The 26,763-nt window shown below is 43.1% G+C and overlaps 1 protein-coding gene across 2 annotated transcripts; it reads right to left on the bottom strand.

Annotated features, from left to right (window-relative positions):
* Positions 1 to 16: 16 nt before the first annotated feature.
* KDM4A (lysine demethylase 4A) lies at positions 17 to 26,099 on the bottom strand. Of its 2 annotated transcripts, XM_062617286.1 has the most exons (21): positions 25,915 to 26,099; positions 25,612 to 25,787; positions 24,397 to 24,511; positions 23,445 to 23,638; positions 21,958 to 22,007; positions 21,324 to 21,427; positions 20,036 to 20,173; positions 18,824 to 19,074; positions 17,990 to 18,180; positions 16,359 to 16,720; positions 14,531 to 14,651; positions 13,752 to 13,930; positions 11,017 to 11,221; positions 10,651 to 10,727; positions 9,862 to 9,917; positions 9,001 to 9,109; positions 7,902 to 8,090; positions 6,981 to 7,151; positions 6,378 to 6,497; positions 5,675 to 5,767; positions 17 to 3,717 (listed from the first exon to the last, which is right to left on the bottom strand). In XM_062617286.1, the coding sequence occupies exons 1-21, from the start codon at positions 26,050 to 26,052 to the stop codon at positions 3,577 to 3,579; spliced, it is 3,180 nt and encodes a 1,059-aa protein (XP_062473270.1). In that variant the 5' UTR covers positions 26,053 to 26,099; the 3' UTR covers positions 17 to 3,576. The 2 variants fall into 2 exon arrangements, with proteins under 2 accessions (XP_062473270.1, XP_062473271.1); XM_062617287.1 differs by lacking the exons at positions 25,612 to 25,787; positions 25,915 to 26,099 and adding an exon at positions 24,935 to 25,031.
* Between the last annotated feature and the right edge of the window lie 664 nt (positions 26,100 to 26,763).

The raw sequence follows: 26,763 nt of genomic DNA, 5'->3' as shown, positions 1-26,763 counted from the left end.
TAAATTAGTTTACAAATTGTCCATTTGGAATTTAAATTTATTACTCCATCAAACTGAAAACAACATACAGGCTAATCGAGTCTTGACTTCATCCCATGTTTGCATCAAAAAAGAAACAAGCACAACTGCAGACATGTCAGACAACAGGAGCCCAATTAGAGAACAGAAGAACAGAGATGCATTGGAAACCTTGGGATATGCGGCTGTGCTCCTCAAACAGTGCAGAATCAGTTCAACCCAGCTCAAAACACTGGGAAGCCAGAGAAGGAGTGAGGAGAGTGGGTCCTGCTACTGACAGCACTGTCTCCAGTCATCTGAGGGGTCTGCTGATGGAGAAAGGTCTCCTAGAAGTCCACCCACAAGCAGAAACATGACTGCAATCAGGCACTCCACAAAGAATACAGTCACCTTCTTCAACATTATGAAAAGTAATCACTAGCTTGCCATGTTCATCTTGAATTAAGGGCAAGCTGCTATTTGCTTATACTAAAAATGCTTTTTATGGGTCCAACTTGAACCACTGACAAACAGAAGCTTCTTGAAAAGTGAAGTGAGAAGGTCAACTGCCTGCAGCATCACCTACAATGGACCTAACGAAGGGCCACCAGAGCTCCTGTGGGGTATAGTGAGTATGATTTCCTACTGAACACATTCAAGAAGCACCCACCTAGCTGACACTCTGGCAGCACTTTGCCCACACTGGAATGATGCTGTAACGGGGATAAACACACTGCCAAAACAAAACAAACCACTGGAGAAAATTATTAACAATCAAGATCAAAGTACAGGTAATGGAAAGCATGTGTACCTTTGAGACAGCTGCTCTGTACAGAGCTTTTATTGCTACCTGTTATACCTCAAGCCATAAAACCAACTGTTTTTGCCAAGTCAAATAACACACACCCCTCAAACATCAGGGGCACCGACTGTAAGTTCATGGAGAAGCAAAAATGCAGTTCAATCACTGAAGTAGGTAAAGTATGCTCACATTTGAACGGTGCAGCACAAGAACTGATGGGAAAACTGGGAAGGCCCTTTGTCTCGGGAGAGCAGGATGGCAGCAGTTTCCAACACAGTGCAGCCAACTGACAAGAGCAGATCTGGAGCCCACAGAAAATGCAGCATAACAAAGCTCCTCTTCTAGAACAAATACCAGACAAAGGAGCTCTTCAGAGTCACACAATACTGTTATGAGGTGGATGGCAAAACCTGCTGCAGCTGAACAACAGCGCTCCAAACAAATCCAGCTGTTATTTTTTTAGGATGAAGCTGCTGAGCCAAGCGTTTGCAGCACAGGTAGCACATGGCACCTAAAAGGTGCATTTAAGTTATATGGCAGTTTGGGAAGAAAGCCTGAACACAGATGCCTTTTCTCCAGAGAGAGAATGGCAGATGATACAAAGAGTGTGTTTTTTGGTATTATACAGGTATTGTTCAGCCTATGAGAAGTTAATACCAACTGAACTCTGACAGAACAGAGGAAAGTTTAAGGCTCTGCCAGCTCTTCTCCATGCTCACAACACATCACTTCACAGAGGCTTATGTACAAGCTAAGACATCAAAGTGCAATTTCGTTCCCATTGCCTAGACCAGAGTAACTGCAGCTACTAGACTCTGGTCTTGAGATTCTAGTTTTATCAAACCAACTATCCCCTTCATCAGAAAACTATTTAATACCCTGAGACCAGGAGTTGTGGACATGGGAAAAAGAAAAAAAAGCCATAAAGGAAAGCTGCTATCTCCTTTCAGAATCTGCTTAAGCCTTCCAATACTGATGAACAAGGTATTTCACCACAAAAATGGGACAGAATACCTCTATGCAAAACAGTGGTTGTGCAAATCTTTGCTACTCGTATCAGCCTCCTGACCCTATAAAAATGTAGGGCTAAGTAAGATTTTTCTTTATAAAAGCTGTAGTTTATTTCTTTTCTGATCAAGAGTTGTATCACTACACAATACTACATTTTATTGCTAATCACAAATCGATGCACCGGGGTTTCGGAAGAGTTTGGTTTATAGCGTTCCTATGTAACAAAAGGAAACAAGTTACAAATCCAGACTTTGCAGACACATTGCCATGTCCCTATAGAAGCAGGGATGCATTAGGTCTGTTTCACTAGAAAATTCTCCTCTTGAACTGTTTCTGGAGAACACATAACCGTAGTTTTCTCCAGCAGGAAAAGTCAACCCATCTTTCCATGCAAAAAGAAGGTGGCCAATCTGCTCCACAGCCTAAAATCCCTTTCCTACAGAATGGGAAAGGAACATGCATTTACAGAGCTCCTATTGTGGTGTGTTAATGCTTAAATTACTAGGAGCAAGTTGGCTCATCTTCCAGGTACACCTACTACCCAGCTTAACTCAGCTTCCAATTGTTGGGGTAGCAAGTTCTTTCCAACACAACTGAGATGTGCCCTACTAACACTCTATAAAAACATGTGGTAACCTTTGCCAGGCAGGAACACAGAAGCACTCCTGCTTCAGAAGAGCACTGCACAGCCCTTCAGTAATACATACAGTTCAGTGCATGCTTTATGTGTCCCAGACCCAATATTAGCTATTGCAAGCAAAAGCCTGCAGCCACAAGACAGACAGCGCTGCCACACAAGAGGTACTGCACTGCTTCAGATACCACTGCCCTGTCATCCCCAATACTGTGATGCTTGGATTTCAAGAAGGGAGAGTTAGGACTCTGCCCCTTTGGTCACTATTGCCCTAGAGGGGACAGGGAGAAATTTAAAACTCACTCTTTGGGAGCTGAATGTCTATTGGGAGCTGAATGCCTGTTCTTGTTAGAAGGCTGCACCGTGCAGGGCTCCAGACAGATTTCACTGATTCTGAGGCACATACTATTACAAGTAAACTTAAGATTGAGTAAGTCAAAAGAAGCATCAGAATAAAAATATTAAATGGAGGGTTAAATAATTTGTCCTGTAGGATTCAATTTCACATTTCACCTGTTCACAGAAGCACCTCCTATTTGCTTGGATCTGACCAGCCTACCTCAGAAAGGAGGTGCTGAGAAAGAATAGACTGAAGCTGCTTGTGACAAAAAGATGGGATATAAATATAAAAAAAGGTTCAATTTCAAGCACCAGTAATACTGCCTGCTCAAGCCCAGGTGTGGTCACCAGGGAGACTCCCAAAATACAGGAACATTATTCAATTAAAACAATAAACTGTACTATTCTGCAGCTGCCAAGATTCCTGGCTATAACTCCCAAAAGAGTTTGCCACCTCTCAAAATTGTCTCTAATAAAAAAAGCAAGGCTGCTTGACGAGATGAAAGCAACACCCCCAAAGCTGGCTTATTCAGTAAGGACCCAACTTCAGACCAAGAGTCTGCAGGCATCAGATTCAGCAAATGGGATCTGTTTCACTATCCAACAGCTGCCTTCCAGCTACTGCACAGCATCAGCTTTTTAGCTTCCTTACAAAAAAACAAACAAACAAACAAAAAACCAAACTCAACAACAAAACCCCCTGGATTCAAAGCATCCAAATATGGCCTGTTGTACTGGAACGTTTAAATCCTTGGGAGAGGCGAGAATCTTCTTCCTCTGCCACAGGAAGCGCTTACTCCATGATGGCCCGGTACAATGCAGGTTCAATGTAATCTTCACGGTAGCGTGAATTGATCACTCTCTGTCTCTTCCTCTCTTGTCTGACCTCCTTCTCTGCAAAGATCTCTGTGAAGCGCATATCTGAAGCTATTGACTAAAGAGACAAAAAGCAGAATTAGTCACTAGAACACAGGTCAAATTTCTGCCTCCACATCTGCCTACTGCATGTAAGGAAGAACCAAGTCAGGACACTTGGGAACATTCAGCCTTCTTCAAAAACTGACCAAACACGAGGAGAAAAATATTTAAGAAACCAAACTGAAAAGTCTGGGGATAAGTTTAAATAAACTGTAAACAGAGATCTAAAGAATCACAGGTTTCAAATTTAACTGAGCAGCTAATTTAAGTTCACAAGCAGTCTCTTGAAAGAATGAACACACTCATCTGTTTTAACTTTCAAGCAGTCTAGTACATTTTGTGCCTTATGGGGCAGGCATGTCTAAACACCTGGTCACAGGATTTATCTATGATACTTTCCATGCCAAATGCAGGGTCCTACACCTGGGTTGGAGCAATCCCAGGCACAGCTACAGGTTGGGCAGAGAAGAGATTCAGAGCAGCCCTGCGGAGAAGGACTTGGGGGTGTTGGCTGAGGAGAAAATGAACATGAGCCGGCTTCAGTGTGCACTTGCAGCCCAGAAAGCCAACCGTATCCTGGGCTGCATCAAAAAGGAGCACGACCAGCAGGTGGAAGGAGGTGATCCTGCCCCTTTACTCTGCTCTCATGAGACCTCACCTGGAGTATTGTGTGCAGTTCTGGTGTCCTTAACATAAAAAGGACATGGAACTGTTGGAACAAGTCCAGATGAGGGCCATGAGGATGATCAGGGGACTGAAGCACCTCCTGTATGAAGACAGGCTGAGGAAGTTGGGGCTGTTCAGCCTGGAGAAGAGAAGGCTGCGTGGAGACCTCATAGCAGCCTTCCAGTATTTGAAGGGGGCCTAGAGGGATGCTGGGGAGGGACTCTTCATTAGAGACTGTAGTGACAGGACAAGGGGTAATGGGTTAAAACTTAAACAGGGGAAGTTTAGATTGGATATAAGGAAGAAGCTCTTCACTGTGAGGGTGGTGAGGCACTGGAATGGGTTGCCCAGGGAAGCTCTGAATGCTCCATCCCTGGTGGTGTTCAAGGCCAGGTTGGACAGAGCCTTGGGTGAGATGGTTTAGTGTGAGGTGTCCCTGCCCATGGCAGGGGGTTGGAACTAGATGATCTTAAGGTCCTTTCCAACCCTAACTATTCTATGGTTCTTCCCTTAACCTTTAACAGATTCTGCATAAAGGTATGCATGATCATGCTGTAAAGCAAGATACCCTAGCATGGTGTCCATAGTTAGGTATTTTATAGCAGGAAGCATAAAGCAACAGAACAGGTCCCAGAGGGGCTGCGGGATCTCCATCCTTGGAGATAATCAAAACCTGACTGGAGACCTGAGCAACCTTATCTGACTTCAAAGTTACCCCTGCTTGGAACAGGTGACTGGACAGAGGCCTGCAGAGCTCCTTTCCCACCTGAATTATTTTACAATTTTAAGGTGCCCAGCTCTCTTAATGCCACCCTATCAGGAGCTTTTCCAAACAAAGCATAAGGGAAGGAGCTTGGCCATTCTTTGTAATGGGAGTAGACAATGAGACTTACAAATACAGGCATGAAAGGGTGTCAAAGTGCTGTCCCAAACACTAACTATAAGCTCCCATCACTGCAGACGGAGAATTAAAGTCACTCCAGAGTGAGAGCTTTCTTCTGTAGCCTGATCAACCAAGTTTCATAACAACTGAGAGCAGAAGATTGTAATCTGTTGCTGCCATGCTCTCAGCTTGCTGTCCAAGGACAAATGAAGTTTGCCCAGGGAGGCTGTGAATGCTCCATCCCTGGCAGCCTTCAAGACCAGGCAGGACGAAGCCTTGGGTGATATGGTTTAGTGTGAGGTGTCCCTGCCCATGGCAGGGGGGTTGGAACTTGATGATCTTAAGGTCCTTTCCAACCCTAACTATTCTATGATTCTAAGTTACATGAGCTTCTTTAGTAGAAGTCTGTACCCTGTTTACCTACCAGCCTTGACTTCACTCTCTTAGGAAGTTCCTCGTCAAGAGTATATACATCATCCCTTTTCACCATCAGCTGTGACCCATCTTCAAATTCCACCTGGAAGAAAAACAGAAGTTGTTCTTCCAGAAGTCTCAGAAGTTAGAACCCTCCCAAAGCTACCCAGAACTTGCCTTCTGCTCCCCACAGAGGCCATCTTCTACCACTTGAATTTTATAAGATACATGTGTAGGTATGCACACTGCCAACAGACTTGAACCAGAACCTCACCAATCCCATGACAAATAAAGCAGCCCAGGAAGTTTTGGCATATTCTTGTAATACCTGACAACCTGACAAGGCAGCCTGGCTGGTCACTTTAATAGGGCCTGAACCTTGCACCTTTTGGAAGTGTGTAAGGCATGATGCACTTACTGAATAGAGAAAAGCAAACCCAAACTTATTTTAGGTAGTTTAACCTATAGGAACAGAATTTGCAGAAGAATTACAGACCAGGAATTTTTCAGAAGCTGACACTTTCATGTAGGTAGCCAGACAGGAGTAGAGCTACAAGCAACCAACTTCGCTTTCAACACCAGCGACTGTTACCAGCATCTGGCATTGCTGACAACACTGAGTAACTTCCCCTGAAGTGTTTACGTGTGACTCTCCCATAGCTCTGCTGGCTTTAAGAACAGCCCCGTTATCATGAACAGCTTCAGTTCTGTACCTGGTACATCTGGATGGCATGTGATGCAACAAACTTGGCTCCGTAAACTTGTCCATCTGTCCATCTCACCTGTACAACTTCCCCTTCGGCAGGGGGACCTAACTGAAGACAGTCTCGACTCTACAGCATGAATGAGAAAGGTGGGAGAGACAAGGAGTAGGGTAAGCAGCTTCCTTATGTGAAGATTCAGCAACCCCCCAGGGAGTCCATCCCAGTCACACTGCACACGACCCCAACAATTACTCTATTTTAGGGATGAAGAACTAGGCTGAGACACATCCATGCATATCATCTATCTTTAAATCCCAACAGTGGGCCCAGCTTCAATGTACTTCATGCAAGAATGGTATACAAGTATCAGCAAGTCTTCTTTCAGACCTACCACTGCTAAGTAGCCAGAGATGAGCTGCACTCCCTGTTACACCTGTTCCTATGTGTCCTCAGTTTAGACTCATTAACGACATCTTGCAGCACATCTCAGCCACAGTCCAACCTAGGGTTGGAACAGTTACCAAATACCCTGGTGTATCTCCTCTGTAGCAGCAAGAATTGCCTCGCGTCATGTGCCCTCTACTGGAGCCAGACTCCCACTGCACGACATACCACAATGTCCTCTGGATACAGGTTGTCGCTGAATGAACCATCATCAAAGTTAACCTCGTAGAAAATCTCCTTTGCAAGGCTGACCACTTCACATTGATAGAAGCGACCATTCTTGTGCTTGCTGATGACTACCTGTCCAGGTGACAGATCCTGGAGTGCAGCCTTAGCTCGCTGAGAAGAGAAAAAAAAAAGGAATTTTTTACACAATGACTCCATAAAGAATGAGTTGAGGACCACAGCTCCAGTGCTGGCAGACAAGGAAGCAAAATTCAGTTCAGGATGAGTAACTCTACTCAAGATACTATCAGCAGCACTTGTAGAAAAGTTCTGCCTGTGGACTTTCACATGCTTAAAGCCTGATCTGTTAGATGCTGCTGTCCTTTAAGTTACTTAGTAAATTAAGCTATCATTCTTCAGAGCAATGCAAGGCCTTTACAGTAAATATTCTCTAATAGATTGTTGTGGTTTTGATAACTAAAATAGCTACATGAAAACTTTATAAACTAATCAATCACTTAAGAAATTCAATGACCACTGATGCAGCCTGCTGGAGTCCCAGCATTAACTCCTAACATCACAGCTGTTAACACCATGTATTTTATATTAACATATAAAAAGCGCTATTATTTCTCATTACAACAACCACGGGAGGGATGTAATGGTCTGAATACAACAACCACAGGAGGGATGTAATGCTCTGAATGCTTCTGGGCGGCAAACCAAAACAGAACAAAAGATCTCACTAAGGTCACTCAGAGCAGCAGCAAGGTTGAGATCAGAATCCAACACCAGTTAGATTATACTGAACATTGTGAGACAGCCTTCAATGAAGAATTGAAAGAATCAATCCCACAATCTAAAACTTTTCAGTCCCTCCAAGATCCTGCAGTTCAAATTCCAGGGAATCATCCATCTACCCACCTCTGATTGAGATGGAATCTTATGCCTGAAGCAGGTAATGAAGACAACAAATGGCCAGTCATCAGGCTGCATCATGACTCCTGCTGCTTGGGCACAGCTGACATGAAAGGATGTGGGACACCGACCATGTGAGCACTGTACACAGCAACCTGCAATTCTCTTTCTTCGTTTCTTGCAGAAGATGCATTTCTGTGGACAGGAAACTAGAGGTTTAAACTAGCTTTTACTCCACACAAATGGCTAGCTGGTCCTGTGAGAGCACTGCTACTTTCAGATTAAAAAGCAGCAGAAGGCTACCAGTTCTAGCTTATGACAAGGCAATAATTCATAAAGTAAACCCATAGCCAAAACCAATGTACATTAAATGCCTGCTGCTCAACATGCACAAAGCATGCAACCAAAGGATGCTAGCAATGGGAGATCTTTGATTAAATCATCCTATAATGCTCTGAAGTCAACAGGGCCTTTCAGCACCTGGCTAAAGTTTAGACAAACAACAAGATTACAATAATGGGCAAAGACCAGAGAATTAAGGGTTAAAATTCTGTCACTACCACTAGTGGCCCAACTACACCTGGGTCACGCCTGATGGGCTATTGTAGGAAAAGAATGTTATCTGTAATGCATTAGCATACGCAAAGCAGTTAAAATATTTTTCCCCTCTAAGTGAGCTGTGAGAAGAGTTAATTACAGCTGCTTTGTTGCAGAAGATATTCACCCATTACACAAATGCCTCGCATATCCTGAAGCACTTCAATGCTCAATAGCAATCAATAATAAAGCAAGCTACATACTAGGGATTCTAAAAGTAACAACAACAAAAATCACCATTGTAACACTGCATAAATGTCATTTGCCACATACTGAAAACTGTGCCCCCTTACCGGCTTCTTATCCAAATAAATATATACTAAAACAGGGAAAGAATCAAGAAATGGCAACAGGGACAATTGCTATTTCCCCACACAAAGAACAGTGCAGATCAAACTGTTCAGTCTGGAGAGATGACTTTGGGTTTGCAGGGATGAGCAAAAGTCTTCCAGATTCTGAACAGACTGGAGAGACACTCTGAAACCCCACCAGTGAAGCACATCCTTACCAGTCTGAAACGTTGCAGGGGAATTTTGCCAACATCTACAGGACTCCGCTCGGCAATGTTCACAAATTTTGCCTCCAGTACAGCTACAGCACACATCACATGAACCCATCTGTCAGGACAGGAGAGGGGAAAAAGAAATTAATATGCATTAGGCAGACAGAGGATGTTCTGGAGCTTAAGTAAATACAGGTCTGCTGAAGTTTGCCACATAAATCACAATAAATAGCCTCTGAGAAGCAGCAGTGTAATCTTCCTTCCTACTGCTAGTAACTGGGCACATGTGGGGCAAACCCAAGACTTCTTCACACTTCCATTGTACTACTAACAGGCTAACAGGAGAACAATTCAGTTTGGCTAGGGCTGGTTGAATGCCTGCATTATAAAAGCCTGCCTGATAGGACAACACAGAACAGGCAGCTGTATGCAGTATACCTGCTGCAGAAGTAGACTGAATTTCAGTATGCTGTTCTACTTAAAGCAATGGTTGTAATTCGTCTCCATAGCCACAGCACATTACATGGAGTAACCAAAATCCTTTGTGAGAAGGTACTGAAAGATGTCATCTCATCAGAAACCTCATTTTTATGTGGTACATTTACACCTCTGCACATTACACCTCTGTGCTATAAAATGCTAAGCAACCAAAAGCATTAGTATGGCACTAACTGAAGAGACAAAGATTGCTGTGTGTGAATGCAACAAACACACTTTATCACCTAACATATGATATTATATTATCATGTAACACAGAATATGAAAGGTGGTGTTACATCAAATGCAGACACTGGCTTTTACTAGCTTACCCTCACCTACTTAGGAATTGAGTCTCTCCCTTAAGATCAAAAAATCTGGAACACTCACTTGTCATCATTGGCTCTCTGCAGCGCTCCTCCTCGTAATGAACACAAACAGCAGTCCTGGCATGAGGAAGAAAGCATTAGCTGTAAGAGTGAAGTCCAGAGCAGTACACTTGCTTCAGAACTTCCCCCTCAAAACGCATACCCAGAAGAAGACAATAGTTTCAGTGTCAGAAGAGAACTCCCTTGTACAGATCAACCCTTTAGCTCTCAAAAGCTGCTGCCTTTAGGGCAACAAATATAGACTCCAAGTCTGTGAAAGCAAGTAGAACTACCACTGAAGACTTGTTTAACTTGCTTGTTACAGATTCCTTTTACAACTGTAATATCCTATCTCCTTTGAGAATGTGTAAAAGGATCTGGAAAGCCATGAGCAAAGACAGTTTGAAAGTTTAACCTGTTCTGCTGATCTAGAGCTTTCTGACGGAATCCCGTTCTTCTTGTTTTCTTCATATGCACACACCTCCCCAGTTATTAACAGAAGTTACTGTTTTAGAAATAGTAGCTACCATAAATTAAGACAGACAATGGAGCTAATTGCCTCACTCATGCAGAACATCTTCCCAAGACCCAAGTGAGCTCAGCAGCTTTGCACTACTTAAAAGGATATACTGTTACAGCTTAAAAAGCACCAAAATGCAACAGACTGACTCCTAAACATTTTCTGAATTGCCTTCTATCCACAGGAGAGAACAAAATAATCCCAAACCAACACCACTATGGAAATGAACTTTGTAACCAGGTTCCCAGATATGCCAGGCTCCATCTGTAAGAATCTTAGGAGAAACTTTACCTCTTCTAAGGCATTTTCTGTACATCTGGAGCACATCCAGTCTTCAGTGGCCTTGTCAGGGGATACACCATAACAACCTAAACCAGACATATCTCAGTCAGGAGGTTACCTAAACTCAGACCCATTCCCCTAGGACCAAGAAGTAAAGCAGGAATTAAAATCAATGAGCCTCAGGGTGATACAGATATCTGAAGTTATCCATGCAGCTAACTCTGTATTTCAATGGCCAGCACTCGAATACATACCATTCAGAAAAGGGCTGAAGTTAGTCTACTTGTACATTATATATACTGGTAGAGGCTTGCTATGTGGACAGACTTACTACAGAGAACACTAGAGTTAAGGATCAGGTCTGGATGCACTCACTCGCATGAACACAGACATGGCAGTTCCTGCAGGTGATGAGTATGCTGGTTCCATCTTCCTCTAAGTAGGCGGTTGAAAGATTGAGGTCAGTGCTGCAGCCAGTTGCAGTAAAGCACATCTCAGGAATCAGGGGTTTGGTTCGGATCTTCCCATCCACTGCAGCTGGAGTAACTCCAGAGCTTTGACTGTTGCCTCCACACTCTGCCTGTAACAGATGGACAAGGAATTTCAGTTTTACAAGTAAAACTGTTTCACATCATCTTTACTCACCCATTATTCCATACATATATCCAGTTTAAAGAAAGAATAAAGGTGCTGAAAGATTAAAGAGTTAGTAGGTTAGGTGAAAATATAGTTAAGTTTATAAAATCCTCAGACACTGCAGCTTCAGAATGAAATTATTTTCTGCCAAAATGGCTAAAACATAAGCTCTGAACTGTATCCCTCTAAAGAGCAACAAGATCAAACTGCATCGCTTCTGACAGAAGAGATAGAAACACCAAGCCCACCTCATGTTCTATGCTCAACTCCTCTGCTGCATTCCCCCACCCCTTAATACAGAGGATACCAACACTGCTATCCAACACTGTACATTTATCTTACCTCAGTATGGGAGGATTATGATCACACAAATAGGTATCTACTGCAATCCCTGTAATTTTTAACTAGCATAGCTCTAAACAAGTCTAATGGGCTTTCAAACTAATTTGTTCCTGGGAAATAAGCAGCAGACTAAAAATGTAGTTTCCCAGTTAAAGCTAGGGAGACTTTCAGGCTAATCTTTTGGAATCTGTTCATCTAAACCAATGCAAAACCAAACAGCAATTACACGCAAAGTTTACACAGGTATGCTCCACGACATTAAACCACGACACATTAAAGTTACCATTCTTAACAGTTAAAAAGAAATTAATCTTTCTCTTTGAAGAAAAGTTTCATATCATCTTTTGTACCTCATAGGCCACCACGAAGTAGTTTGCTTGATCTTTTAAAAATATTATTAGCAGAAATTGCAGCAACAGAATGAAGCTGCACTGTCCCTCCTACAGTGCATCAAAAGATAGGAAAGAAAGTCCAGCTAAGGATCACAGTTGGAAGGAAACTGACATGTTTTCAACAAGTCTTGTTTATTCAGATTCTGTAAAACTTACTGATTCACTCTGAACACTGCATGTCAAGCAAAAGACTAAATCATAGAATCACAGAATAGTTAGGGTTGAAAAGGACCTTAAGATCATCCAGTTCCAACCCCCCTGCATGGGCAGGGACACCTCACACTAAACCATGTCACCCAAGGCTCTGTCCAACCTGGCCTTGAACACTGCCAGGTGTGGAGCATTCACTGGGCAACCCAACTTCCCTGGGAAACCCATTCCAGTGCCTCACCACCCTCACAGTAAAGAACTTCCTCCTTATATCCAATCTAAACTTCCCCTGTTGAAGTTTTAACCCATTACCCTTTGTCCTATCACTACAGTGCCTAATGAAGATGACCAAAGGAAATCTGTAACAAAGTTGAAGAAAATGGAACTTTCTTTTCCCCACCAAGCAGCTAGATACTTTTCTTCTTCACAAAGGAAAATTGAGTATTTGCCTGGCATTTTGTGCTGATTTTTTATTTGAATGGGTAACTGAAGTGAGTTCCCAGGCTTGCAATAGACGTTCTGAAGTTGGAACGAAGAACCTAACCACAGCTCAAAACTCGGAAGTGTTTCTGCTTCACTCCATGGTGTGGACAGACATTTGAAAACCTGCAGCTAGAGTTTTCTGCTTAACAGCATCTAGAACGGAAAAAAGAAACTCACAGAACTTAAACTGTTGACAAATTGTTAACTTTATACACTGTCAGCACTAGTGAAATCCCCAGGTACTACGCAGCTTCTGACAAGAATCTACCCTCAGACAGAAATAGCAAGATTGAACTGAAACTATGGTTTATGGGTTTTATGGAAATTAGGAACTATACACAATAGAAACCCTCACCAAAATTTGAGGTCTTTATTTTCAAAACTGTGGTGAACATATTTCTAGTGCCATCACAGCAATCTCAGATGAATCAAATATTTTTAGCATATAGAAAGGGAAAAGTATCTCTAAATTGCAGGTCTAACACACAATCAGATAACTATTCAAGCTACCTTACAAGCTGAGGCACACCAAAAAATTCAGTATGGGACTCCTGCCTAAGGATTCAATCAACATGACAAAGAGGTTCTGCAACCAACCCCAAGCTATGCATTGCTACAGCTGCACTTTGTTAAAGCCCATTTCCACTTGCCAGATATACTCCGAGACAGCTTTCTATCCACAAACACAACCCTAAATCCTTTTAAGTAAAAGGTTCTCTTTCTTGCCAGCTCCCCAGAGACCATGTAATATGAGTGGAGTTAAAGTGTTGTTTTTAAGTGTAGAACTGAAAGTCTGGAAAAGAGAAATGGGATTTTATTGTCAGTTGAAGCAACATTTGAGCTCCATTCAGTGGCTCAAGCAAAAGCCACAGACAAAAGCTTCTGCTGAACAGCTGAGCAAGCTTCTGGGAACCCACAAACAGGCCCTCACAGGTGTTGCGAGGTTCCCAACTGTGCTCTCCTGGAACAATTCCTTGGGAAGACTGCAACACTGATACAGCTTTTGTTAACTGGCAATACGCAAAATGACGGTTTTAAAACTATGCACCACAGCAGCAACCTCTCCAGTTATCCCCATGGTAACACTAACAGACTTGGTCTATATACCTGGTAGGTCTGGAAGAGCATACAAACAGCACAGTGAGGAGACTGCTGAGCCATGATCCGATTGTATTCTTTTTCAGCCTCAAAATTTGGTGGCCGATTCTGCCACAGCTGGCTAAGTGGCTTGGCCCATGCTTCTGTCTCCTCAGCCTCTTCTTCAGGAGTTAGCTGCTCCGATGCCTCTGTGATAAGAGATCAATAACTCAGTGATTATGTGTCCTTTCATAGATACCCTTCTTCCAAATGAAACTAAATAACACAAAGTTATGAATGGAGATGAAAGACTGACAGAAATCAAGCTGACAGAAGCGTGACGGGAGCCAGTAGCTTGGTCTCCTTTTTATCCTTTTTAAGAGGCTTCTACGAACACAGCAACCGTACAGACATAAGACAGGCTTACTGTGAGAACAGCACCAGCTCCAAATCAAGACTAAGGCTGTCAGCCAAAGAATCTGGTACTGTTGGAGTTTTTGTTTGTGTGTTGCTTGTTTTAAATCATTAATATTAACATCAATTACTAGAATGCTCTAAGATGGGTGTACTTATGCAAATCTCTGGTACTAGTTTAATCTTCCTTTCAGAGCTGTGACTCTGAAGAATGGAAGAGGAAAGAAAGAAGACACCATGCAAGAGACAATTTTAATGATGTGAGGTAAGATCCTTGTGTAGGATGCAGACTCCTTGCTGACTCCTGGTTACTGCCAATTACTTAATGGAATACCCCACACAGCAGAAGCTAAGATCCTCTCTACAGTTCCCCAAAGAGCACAAGGCTTAGTTACCATCATCACTAATGCAGTCCTTAACCAAGAGTGGGTGATGGCGTGGGAGCTTGCTCAATGGCTGGCGACGACCCTTGGACTTCTTACTCTCCTTCAGTGATCTTATGTATTCCTTTGCTGCCTGGACAAGGAGAAGCAATTCAGCACTCAATTAGCACATGTCCCTTTGACACTACTTTTAAAAGGAACTTATTTTGAACTTAAAGAGACCTCCACAAAGTGTACACATGCTTTCATGATTTTACTTCTGAGAAACGAACTTCAGCTCTGAACTAACTTTTTGAAAGAACTGCTCTCAGCTCTTCATATGGAAAACCAGGTAGAGCTGTACTACCTCTGCTGAGCCGTTAGAACAGAGACTTTTCACGGATTCCAGTGTAGCATTTTATGCAAGTCTGTTTATATTAGAATCGTGTAAAAGGCAAAACCAAAGACAGACGAGTTGAATGGTTCTCTTCTATAAGAAGTCTCATGCATTCTGCAGAAATCCTCTGTGTAAACTTAAAAAAAATAAATCTCAAATTTAAAAATAATAAAATAATAAAAACCATGTACAGTTCAAGCTGCCAATGAAGTCTCACTGACTTATTTTAAGCAAATGAAACTCTCACCCTCTCTGCTGATTATTTGCACTGACAAGACTGGAAGGAGACTACAACAATAGTGATTTCCCCTTCCCATATGTAAAAAACAAGTGACACACTGACAAAATTACTACCAACCTGACAAGCAAGGCAATAAAGGGCATGATTTTAACAGCTCAGGAAGTCTCTCATTAGGTAAGAACACCCTGCCTTTTTTTTTAATGTTATTCCTTTGAAAGCAGAAGCAAATCTTAAACACACCTCACATCTTTTAAAATCTCTTCTTTTCATAAAAGAAGCCAGAGGAGAGCGTAACAGTCATTACCTCTGATCTCCTACAGAGCTGGCTACAAGCCTTCTAAGAAGCAGAAATGCTTTTATTCAAATGGAAATCAGCATTCCCAGTTAACATTTAACGGAAAATTTGTTTTGAAACACACCATACTGGGAAAAGCCATGTATGCCCTTTGAAAATTTCACCTTTTCCCTGTATGGCATATACAATGGAGATGTCAGTACCAGCAACAGAATTTCTTTAGTTTAAATATCCATCAGAACTCTTGCTTAATTTCAGCTTAATTATCAAAAGATTTGCCTCTTTGCTGTTCCATTTCTGTGATTCCTGAATTTTGAAGAATCATTACTGAACTCCCAGTCTCTAAACACAGATTTAAAGAAGAAAACAAAATAATTTGAAAAGACACCAGCAAGTAAGATTTTAAGTATTACAGCCTTCTCTTGGGTGTCTAATGAAATATTTGTTGGGAGTTCTTAAACGCTTACATTCCCCCAATCAATAATTTTTGTTCCGTATATTTTAAGGGACATACAAATGTAGATGATTTTATATAAAAAGCCCCTCAAACATCTTAATGTGGTCATAATAAAGGCTGGATTGAACTACATTAATTTTAGGTACAAAAAGGTGTCTATTACCATAGAAAGAACTGACTCAGCCTGTAACACTCCCGTTTCAAAACCAAGCTACCCTTTTCCTGAAAGCACTTAAATAATTCAAAGAAGTTCTCAAAGCAAGGGATTGTTTTCTAGAAGAGGTAAGACTGGTTTGTTGATGTTTTTTTTTTTTAGCAAACCCCATAGGTATTATAACCCACATTAACACCTAAGCAACCTGCTATGCAAACACCAATGGAACGAAAAGATAATCTGCACAGATAGGAAGTTCTGTCACAGCAAATCCATGACCACATAGTTCAGTCTTTCAGTATTCCTGCCATTCATACCTCTGCCAGTTCTTGCTCACTCACACTGGCGGTGGCACTGGCTTTCTTTCCTGAAGTCTGCTCAGTGTCAGATCCACTGGCATCTCCCTTAGCATAGCTGTGGACTGTGAGCACCCCAGCTGGCCCAGGAACAGTTCGTTTTGCCAACAGATCAGTCAATTCAGAGTCTGAGGAACCAGAATACACAGGCGAGCTGGACTGAACACTGGGCGTTGCACTCTGCTTTGCAGTTGGCAACACTGAAGTGGAATTTGAAGCATGTGAAATGGAGAGATCCAGTGCAGCTGCTTCTTGTTCTTCCTCTTCCTCCTCCTCAAGATTCACTGTTTTCAGTTCTTCAAATTTAGCTGAGTCCACATGATCTAGAAGAAAGGATATAATGACTTCAGAAAAAGTCTGGGCAGCAGAGAGACCATTTGCACAAAGCCAAACAGAAAAGCAAACTACTGCACATAAAAAAGAAACATTGAGTCATATAAAGAGTAGGTCATTAATTCAAACACCTATAAAATCATGAGTGGCTTAGCGAGAGAGAATAAAAGCATCTGCTCATTGCCTTTTCCAGCACATGAACTGAGGTTCATCAAACAAAACAGCAGACAGTGAGTTCAAAATAAACAGAGATGATCCTTTATACTGTGTAGCTGAACAGCTCAACTCCTGGCTACATGATGCTGTGGTTAAGAGCTTACAAGGGTTCATGGGAGACTCACCAGAAAAATAAAACCCCACAAACCAACAGAAGGTTATGAAATACAAGCTGTGAAGGCCTGGAAAACAGAGTAACAGAGGGAGGAATGATATGTTTGCCCTGTTCCTACATTGTTCCATAGGCCCCTTGCTTCTCCCTTACGAACAAGAATAATCCAATCCGTTACAAGCCATATTATTTTTCCTCCAGCCTATTTATTACAAAATTACAAATAAAACATCTATACAGCATACTCGACCCATACCATGAGGAAGCCTGCATATGTTTTACTAAGCAATTTCCATAAGCAGGTCAAGGTACACAACAGGAATACAGAGGACCCTGGGCTACTGAGGCACCCAACACACTTCTGTATGCAGGCAAGCAAAATAAAAGAGCAGAATCAAAACCTAGGAATACTATTTCTGAAGCAAGTCACATGTAATACTTCCTGTCCGCTTTAGTTCAGCTGAAAGGCAACATCTCCATGACCCACCTGGTCCGTCAGTCACTGCAGCAGCCACAGGATGGCTGCCTACACCTTTGTTCTCCCCCAGCAATTTGTTTTACATAGTTCTCACTGGGGAGTTATCCATAGGTAGGCCACAAAAGCTAATAGTTCAAGCTGTGGTTATTTCATTTACTCAAGCCAGTCGCAGAAATGTCAGACAAATCAGACTAACAGGCACAGCATAAAATCATCCTAGATGCATCCTCTGGTCTTGAAAAATCAAAAGGGAATATTTCAGGTCTCATGACAGTAAATTTCTGAAGTGCTTGCCTTGGCCTGACAAACTTGTGTCTGAGTTTTTGGACATGACAACATCCTGCCGACTAGCACCACATGAAAGAGTGCCCCAGATTCAGCTCTAGCAGCATCACTCACTGAAGAAAAATACCCTGTCCCCTTGTACCGGGATAAAGCTTGAGGAATGATTACCTGGAAGCTTGACCCTTTGTTCACCCTGCTGCACAACTTCACTCGCAGGTTTCTCACAAGGCTCTGACATGTCTGTTTCACACTGTGCAGAGCTCAGCTCCTCCTTGGGGAAGGCCTCACTCTCACTCACCTCCTGAGGCACTTCCAGGCAGACCCTGTGCCTTTTTGTTCCTATGCGATGCTTGGGGATGCTGCAGAAGACAATTCCATATGTCAGGTTACTAAACATGTAAGCATGTTGAATTTCTGCCTGGCTACACAAAATACAGCCTGGTTTGGATCAGTGCTTTATGAAACAGCACCTGGGAAGCCAAACAATTTCCAAATTATTCTGAAGTGTTCTCTTTGCCTTTACAGGAGCACCACCAAAGACAGCTTTAGGAACAGTAGCTAACACTGGCTGAAAAATTTAACTGTGAAATGTAGGATAATTCGCCTGCCCGCCTTCAGTAACCAGAAATTGATGTTGCAGCCTGCAGCACTGACAGAACTGGAATCTGCTAGCAAGCACTGCCCCATGATCCCAGTGCACTCCCTTTTATTTCTGGCCTCCCAGTGTACGATGCACACTTCCAATCCAGGCTTTGGATGTCTGTCCAAAGATGAAGAACTACCTTCCAAGCTGGTGCATTTCCTGTCTAATGCAGACTCTCACCAATGGGGACCCAAACAGTAAAAAAATGTAAAAATAAATTAAGAGTATACCCCATTCCCAGGAAACAGATTATTGCGAACTCTGACTGCTGCTGTTCTGTCAGAATGGCAATATTCAATTAAGATGGGTCCAATTTCTAATAATCCAATGAAAAAGCAGAGGACTACATAAAGCATTACCTTTTTGTCTCATCCTCGTCCACTTCGTTTTTACACACCTCTCCTATTTCCATTTCTTCAGCACACTGTTTCCCATTCTTGACTCTTTGCATGAGATCCCCTTTAAGGAACTCTGCTGCCTCTGGGGTTGGAAGAGCATGGTCAATGACAGTCACATCCTTCCCGGCTTTCCAAAGCTTGTAACGATCTGGCTGGTACTTCCTCACAAACACATCCATGGAGATCTTCACCATGTCCTTCCGACACGAGCACTTAAATCACAGAAAATATGCAAGTAAGGCCACATACTCAACAATTCTACTCTGCACTCCTTCTCATTTTGCGTTCAGGAGCGTAACTAAAGAATCCTAGTTACATGTAACTGAGCCTCAGAACTCTCAAGACCTTCCCAGCAAATCAAAAGGGTGTACATTAAGTTACTAAGACCTGGGCAGAGAAGCCAGCAAAACCAACAGAACAGATGTTATCACAATAATGAAGAAAGCAAGCTCACCCTCATCAGCATATTTACAGAGTTGCTGGTAGATGACTACTTTAAAATGAGCTCATATAAAAAAAGCCAGCAAAACCAGAGACCCTAATGAGGAAGTCAAAGCCATACAAACTGGGCCTACTCAGAGTAGCAGAGGTCCTTCTTCATCTGGGCACGGTTACAACTAGTGCTTCAAAGCACTAGTTGTACTAGAACTAGAACTTCAATGTAAGTTCTGAAAATATAAGGCATGTTCATAAGGCACCTCTACAGGGATATAACACCATCCAGTCTAAAGGTTCAGCCAAGACATTTACTTTGATAAATGACTTAAGTTACCAAAGGCATACTTCCAGGCTGAACAATCAATAAATCACAGTTAAAATACCAGACAAAATACTGGTGAGTCCTGACCACTAAGCACACCCTTTCATCTTTGGTAAGACAACCAGTCCCTCCCTCTCTTTGAAGCCTCACTTGATCCACATAAAGCTAAAAATCCTGTTATATGCTATCCATAGTTGAAACAAGGACACGAAACACGATGCTGACTGAACACTGTTACTGTACCAGAAACCAAATATCACATCTTGAGTGGAAAAAGCACTGAATTCACTCCCTTAGAACAAACACTGGGGATGTAACGAGCAGCAGCGCAATAGGTTATTTGTATGCAATAACCTACTTGATGGCAACAGACCACCTACCACTATAGACTGCTTACAGTACAGACTGCTTACCAGTACAGACTGCTTCCCATACTCGATCCACCGAAGAGTAGCAAAGTTGGTAGATTCAGCACAGTTAAAACCATGATTAAAGCCGGCATGATAACTATAAGGAAAGGTTATCATGAACTCTCCAGCCTCCTGTGTCACCTAGAAGACAGTTGAGACACCACATAGTTATTCTCAGTTTAAAAGTTTACTTGATGTCTCTGAATAAAAGGAGCTCTTGCATGCCACATGCAGTATATCTGAAACCCCGACCCACAGATGATGGCTGGAACTACTTCCTGCAATGTAGTGCACTTACTGTAGTGCACTTACTTCCTGCACAATTTGGCACTTACTTACCTTTACTATTCTCCTACTTATGTTAATATCTGCTTACTGGAAAGCAACACTCAACACTCTTTTACTAAAACATGACTGGTCAAAATAGCAGAAAATCATAGAACAGTTTGGGTTGGAAAGGACCTTAAGACCATCTAGTTTCAATCCCCCTGCCATGGGCAGAGACACCTCACACTAGATCATGTCACCAAAGGCTCTGTCCAACCTGGCCTTGAACACTGCCAGGGAGAATACTCTGTGATTAGCTATCTGAAGGTCATAAAGGTGTCTGTATCAGCTACAGGTTTTGCTGAACAGTATCTACTGCCAATTAAAATTACTACTCATGCACAACGTGGAAATCTGCTACTGTTTCCTTTCACTATTCATATTCAAATACAACTCTAGATCAGCTTTCCACTGCTGCCCTTCAACAGACCCCCACTGTCTAACAAGGTTCATGACAACCGACCAAGTGTGACAGTATTTCTGAGTAAGGACTCAAAGACTAGATCTTCAATGTGTGTGCGTGGGGGGGAAAGTGGGTGGCAGGTTATCACCTCGGAAAGTGAGGACATCTACAACATTATTAATGTAATAAAAAAAAACACAATAGGGAACAAGCCATACTTTCTATTGAGGAAGCAGATCACATCAAGCAAACTTAGGAGGGGACAAATCTGAAACAAAAAAAGAGCAATCTCTCTTCACTGACTACACAGCTAAGCTGTGAAGCTGATCCCATCTAACACAGGATGTTGTGTATAGTTTTAAGTTCAAAAAAAAACAAACATCAAACCCTTTGAGGCCCAAGTGCCAGATAAATGGTGGCACAGTGGGAAAGGATTGTGTTATACCCTCCCTGTTCCTGTTTTCCTCTCTTAAGTGTCTGCTCTTGACTGCTGCTAGAGATGAGACAGGGCTGCATGAATGTCTTGACTGAGCTGGTACAATCATGATTATTTCTCCACACCTTATCAAATGGGATGCCGTATTTCTTCAAGATAGATGGAGAGATGAGGGTCATCTTGTGGCGGAGAAATGCTTCACAGCTTTGGGCACTTCCTGGAAAGAAACCTGTGAAGTAAAGGCAAGGAGAGATGTTACCGTTCTGCTGTGAATTAAATTAATTTTTCAGTAATTTCTAGGAAAGGTTACTGCCTAAACGGTATTTTTCCCTAGGCCTGCAAGTATGGACCACCTGATTTGAAGTGTGCTAGCTTGCATCCTGAAGAAAAAGGACAAGTCCTGGAGATTTATCTTTAACAGATGCTAGTCTGAAAGAGCATATGGAAGACTGCACGCCGAAGGCTCTTCCCTTGGCTATAACCTTCCACTCCTAATCATCAATAGTTGAGGATTTTCTCATTAAAGGTCAGACAGCCCACAACTGCATTATTTGTAATACGACATTTCTCTTGTGTGTATACACAAATAGACACTCAGAAATAATATAATCTATATTCTAAAAGGCAACTTATCAGTTCAGTCTGCCAGCCTGTACTCTTACGAACATTACAGGCATGCTGTACTCTAAAAAGGCTGAAACCCACTGAAGCTGTACATCCCACCTTCCACAAAATGCAGGTCATGAATTGCCTGATTACCTTTTGCAAGTCTCTCCAGTCGCTTCCCATGCTCTGGAGGAATAGAGTACCTGCAGGCATAAGAACAAGTCTGTTAAGTTCAACTGACATGACAGAATCTCAAAGTGAGACAGGAAATCATAAATGGGCATTGAGGCATGAATTACCGATAATAATAATGAAAAAGATCTTCCATCTCCACACCGTCTCTTTCAAAGTTTGATGAGACAAAGCTATAAAACTGTATCAAGGACTTTTACCTCTCCCAAGAAAAATCAAGAGCCAAAAGCTGACCATCTCCTCCACTGACTTGTGCTTAAGCAGGCAAGGAAGTAAAAAGTCTTATGTATTTAATTACACCAAAATATGAATTGTGGAAGGGAAGAGCACTTCCTGACCCATTTCAGCTCACAGCTGTGCAAACGCTAGTACACTCAGTGCAAGGAGGATCACAGACCAGGAGAGAAAACGGAATCATCTCTTCCAGCTGCTCAGACCAAGACAGGACTAAGACACAATGACACATCCTTAACATGCACACAACTTGCGGTGTGCTCTTTGGGGCTGCATCTCTCTCTGTACTCACCTTTCTCCACAAAACTCCTAGTTGGTTTGACTACAGTAAATAAACCCACCTACTTAACTTGCTTTCACTCTAGAATATGGAGTGCTTGTTAGTTCCTTCTTAAATAAATAGAATAGAGCTCCTTAAACAAATCAGACTACAGTATCCGTAAAGCTAACTTCTTCCACGTACTACTGTGAAAGAAGCAATGGCCACCAGGTTTATCAGACCTAACTATTGTTTCATGTTCCCATGCAATTGCCACTGCATTGGTTTGTTCACTGGTCACGTGGCACTAGCTATTATTTTTTACTTCAAAGTTGTACTAAAAGGCAGCCAAAAATACTAGCTTCCAACAGAAGTGTCATGGAAACAATTGTTAAGTTGCTTGAGAAATTTATTTGTGAACAGAAGGGAATGATTCACTCTTAAAATGCAACCCATGCTACAGAAAAATTTGGGAGCCTCCCCTACAAACAGTCATGAAAACTCAGACCATGGATGAACCACTCAGCAAGATCCACCAGCCTGCTTTTAGATCTGTGATAAATAGCTACATTTCAAAATCTGTTTGACTGTTTTCCTACTGCCTGCCTGACAACAGGTGTGTTACCTCTGTATGGTCATTTTAGAGCCTCAGGAAATCATAAACAAGTTTTCCAAGTTCTGGCCCTATTGCATATTACAATTCTGAGGAACACTTTACATCAGGACAGCAAATGGACTTTCTAGAAGGTAACCAAACAAATGCTACTGAGGACATGCACTGCTCTGCAGTTTCTTACGATTTCTAGTGTTCTTGTCACCAGATACAACTGCAGTGCAACACTGGAGGGATGGCAATTCCTTTAGTCAGTTCAACTCTCTGAACTCCATGACACTGACTCCAATGTTTCACAGTATTGTTTTTCTACACCTAGAAGCTTCCCTAGAAAAATCTTACCATGACTTGGGTTCCCCAAAATGCAAGTAATTAATACTGTAGAGATCCATGTCCTCGGTATGCCAAGCAAAGGAAGTTTTCCACATGCCAAAATACAGGTAAGGAGTATTCACTCCCTCAATGGTGATGCCACTTTCGTTCTCCACGATATCGAGGATTGTGTTCAATCTGCCAATATTCCATGCATCTACATGCTGCAAAACAAAAGCCTCATGTTAAACGTACATTATGAAGTATGGAACCACACAACTAAAATGACAGTTACAAAAGCTATCAGACACTTGTGAAACAGCGTAACAAGACAAATCATCTACTGGCATAGCTCAAACCAAGGTAGCTCAAGTAAAACAAAAGTTTTGCATGATGCTAGCTTAGATACTGATTGTTTACTAGTCACCAGAGAACAGTGTGAGCTTGAGCTGATGTCTGAAACCTCTTGAACACTTTTCATTCCAAACATCTTTTTTAAAAGAGTAAATCAACATAATTTAGAAGACTAGCAAGCAGAATGCATGCCCTTTTATAATGTTTATTATCCTAGCACACAATGGCTGCAGAGCTGTCCCACAAAAATATATGCACTAGTGGATACCAAAGCACTGCATGTCCACTGATCAACACTTCCAATGCTCATAAGCCTTTGAGGACAAAGCAGCATAAAAGCAACACTTAGGCAACAGCAGTTTTTGTTTTCTTGAACTGAACTATATTATACTGAAGTGCTAACAAAGGTTCATTGTGACCTCTATTAGCCTAGATTATCTGGGTTAAATAGAAAGTACATTATAAACATAAAGTTTACTGCATTTCTGCCTGCTCTAGAAGCTGGAACGCATGTTTAGACTATCATTATCTCTTTCAGAAAAAGTCATGAGTCAAATGCTACATTAGCATTTCTGAAATGTGATATACAAGGATAACCTTTACCTGAAAACCAACAGAGTTTTCCTACCTTGTCATAAAGTGTGCCATTAACATCAGCACCGTAGATAGGAGCGTTGAACGTAAGGTTCTTCCAGTATTTTCGTTCAAGGTCTTCAAAGTCCGTGTAGCGGGGTGTGCAGTACCTGAAAAAAAACCCAACAAAGATACTAAAGACTTCGCAGTTTGATAACTGGCGAGTCTAAACCAGTGGTTTTCACCACTGAAAGAAGCAAAAGCTACAATAAAAATACCCAATGCATGTTTATTAGCCAGACCCCTACCCTAACTCGCAGAAAAGCAGTGAGAGCAGCCACAGCTCTGTTTCTGTGAGACTTGGGAACAAAGGATCAGGAAGAAAATTACTTTCCCCATTTCTCAGCTTGCTTTCATTTTTGCTTTGTGCACTTCTCTCGGTCTGAACAATTTAATTTTCTGGTTGTTGCTACTTAGCAAGGAAGAATATAATCAAACCCAGAAATCATACAAAGAACAGCTTAAAAAAACCCCAAACCAACAAAACCAATGTTTTCTGCCACTGTAAGTGTAACAACCATTTCCAGCCTCACCTGCTAGTGAACTGGTCAAGCATGCTCTGTTTACCAACAAAATATCTGCTCTTGATCTCCATTCCCTGCTAGCTATATATTGGCCTCTTTCTGCAGACCTGAGGGATCAAATTTACACTTAACACCTATTTAATGTGTATACATATGTATTCCAGACAATTACATATATAGCATAAAAGAGTAATTTTCATTAAATTACTCTATTAGAGAAACAGAATCCTAAGATAACTGATGTGTACTGCTCTTGCAAGATAAAATAAGGTGCAGCAGACCGACTGCTGGTCGTAATTCCAACGCTATTTCTAAATAGTTATTTCATAGGCTGTTTTGCTTAAACTCCTTTTAAAGCAATCCTTTTTTGCTGTCTCCTTTTTCACGTCAAGAACATTCCTTTCTCTGCTATTACACCCGAGTATTTCGATGATGTTGACACACGCACAGGCACCCACAGCAGAAACAAAAAGTTCTGCTGGTGTTTTGCATCCCGTGTCATTACCAGATGACACGAGCGACAAAGGTCCCCGCGCACGCAGCCGGTCTGACCAGCACACCTCATCCGCTCAGGGCGTTACGTTCACACCTCCGAGCGGCACCAGGACCTGGCCCTGGGGAACTGGGACAACAGGACCAACCCCCGCAGTGACTATGTGTGCAGTGGCACCGTAGCACGGCCATACTTGTCGCTGTTGGCAATCCTTCGGAACTCGCGGACCGTCATGGCCTTCTTCTGGATGTTGTACTGGGTGAAGAGACCGGACTGCCCCGTCACTACCTGCTGGATGGGCGCGGGGATGACGAGCTCGTCGATGTCATCGTAGCACCGCCGGGGCTTCCACTCCTTCGGAGGGACTATCTGCAGGAAGCAAAGCGCACCGGCTGATCGCGGGGCACCCGGGGCCGGGCACGCCCGCCGCGCCGGCGCTGCGGGGTAAACAAAGGGCGGAGGGAGGCCGGTGGCGGGGGGAGCCGGGGGTCAGCACCTTGGCCAGCCCGGCGCGGTGGGCGCCCTGCGACTCCACGTAGGCGATGTACCGGCTGAAGTCCCGGAACTGCTCCATGGTGGGGCGGAAGGTCATGATCCGAGCGCCGGGGTTGAGGCTCTCCAGGTCCGAGGCCATGTTGCCGGGCCAGCCCTGCACGGAGGAGGGGAGAAGAGAGCGGGTAGGACGGAGGAGGGGGGGTTGGGGGGGTGGCGGGCCCACTCGAGGCTTCAAAGGGGCCGGGTCGGGGCCGTCCCGCAGGCATGGCGGGCGGGCCCACCGCGTCCTGCCTCCCCGTGGGTCCGCAGAGACACCCGCCGCGGGTGGAGCAGAGCCGAGGCCTTGCTGAGCGGCGTCAGCGCGGCCCGGGACGCCGGGGAGGGGGAGCCTGTCCCGCCCCAGAGGCAGCTGATGACTGTCAGACATGGCCGGCTGAGGGGGGAGCCGGGGACCTCACACCGCCAGCGGGGCGCCCGGAGCCGGCGCAGCCTCGTGGTGGCTGGCGTGGGGTCAGAAGCGCTGGGTGCTAAATAGTGACATTGACTGGAGGCCCTCAGTGACATGGGTTAGTGGTGGTGGGGTCAGAAGCGCTGGGTGCTAAATAGTGACATTGACTGGAGGCCCTCAGTGACATGGGTTAGTGGTGGACTTGGCAGTGCTGGGTAACAGTTGGACTTGATGATCTCAGAGGTCTTTTCCAACCCAGCTGATTCTACCATTCTGATCCCATGTGAGTGGTGCACCAGTGAGCTAAAGGGCTCTGGAGGGTGGACAGTGACACACACCAGGCATGTGCCAATCAAATGTATTAACCCAGCTAATTATACTCCTGCAATTTCTGAGCGCACG

The sequence above is a fragment of the Pezoporus occidentalis genome, unplaced genomic scaffold (assembly GCF_034315485.1).
Source record: "Pezoporus occidentalis ecotype Australia unplaced genomic scaffold, CSIRO_AGI_Poc_V1 ctg194, whole genome shotgun sequence".
In the NCBI taxonomy this organism is placed as follows: domain Eukaryota; kingdom Metazoa; phylum Chordata; class Aves; order Psittaciformes; family Psittacidae; genus Pezoporus; species Pezoporus occidentalis.
This window is presented reverse-complemented; position numbering and strand designations above follow the sequence as displayed.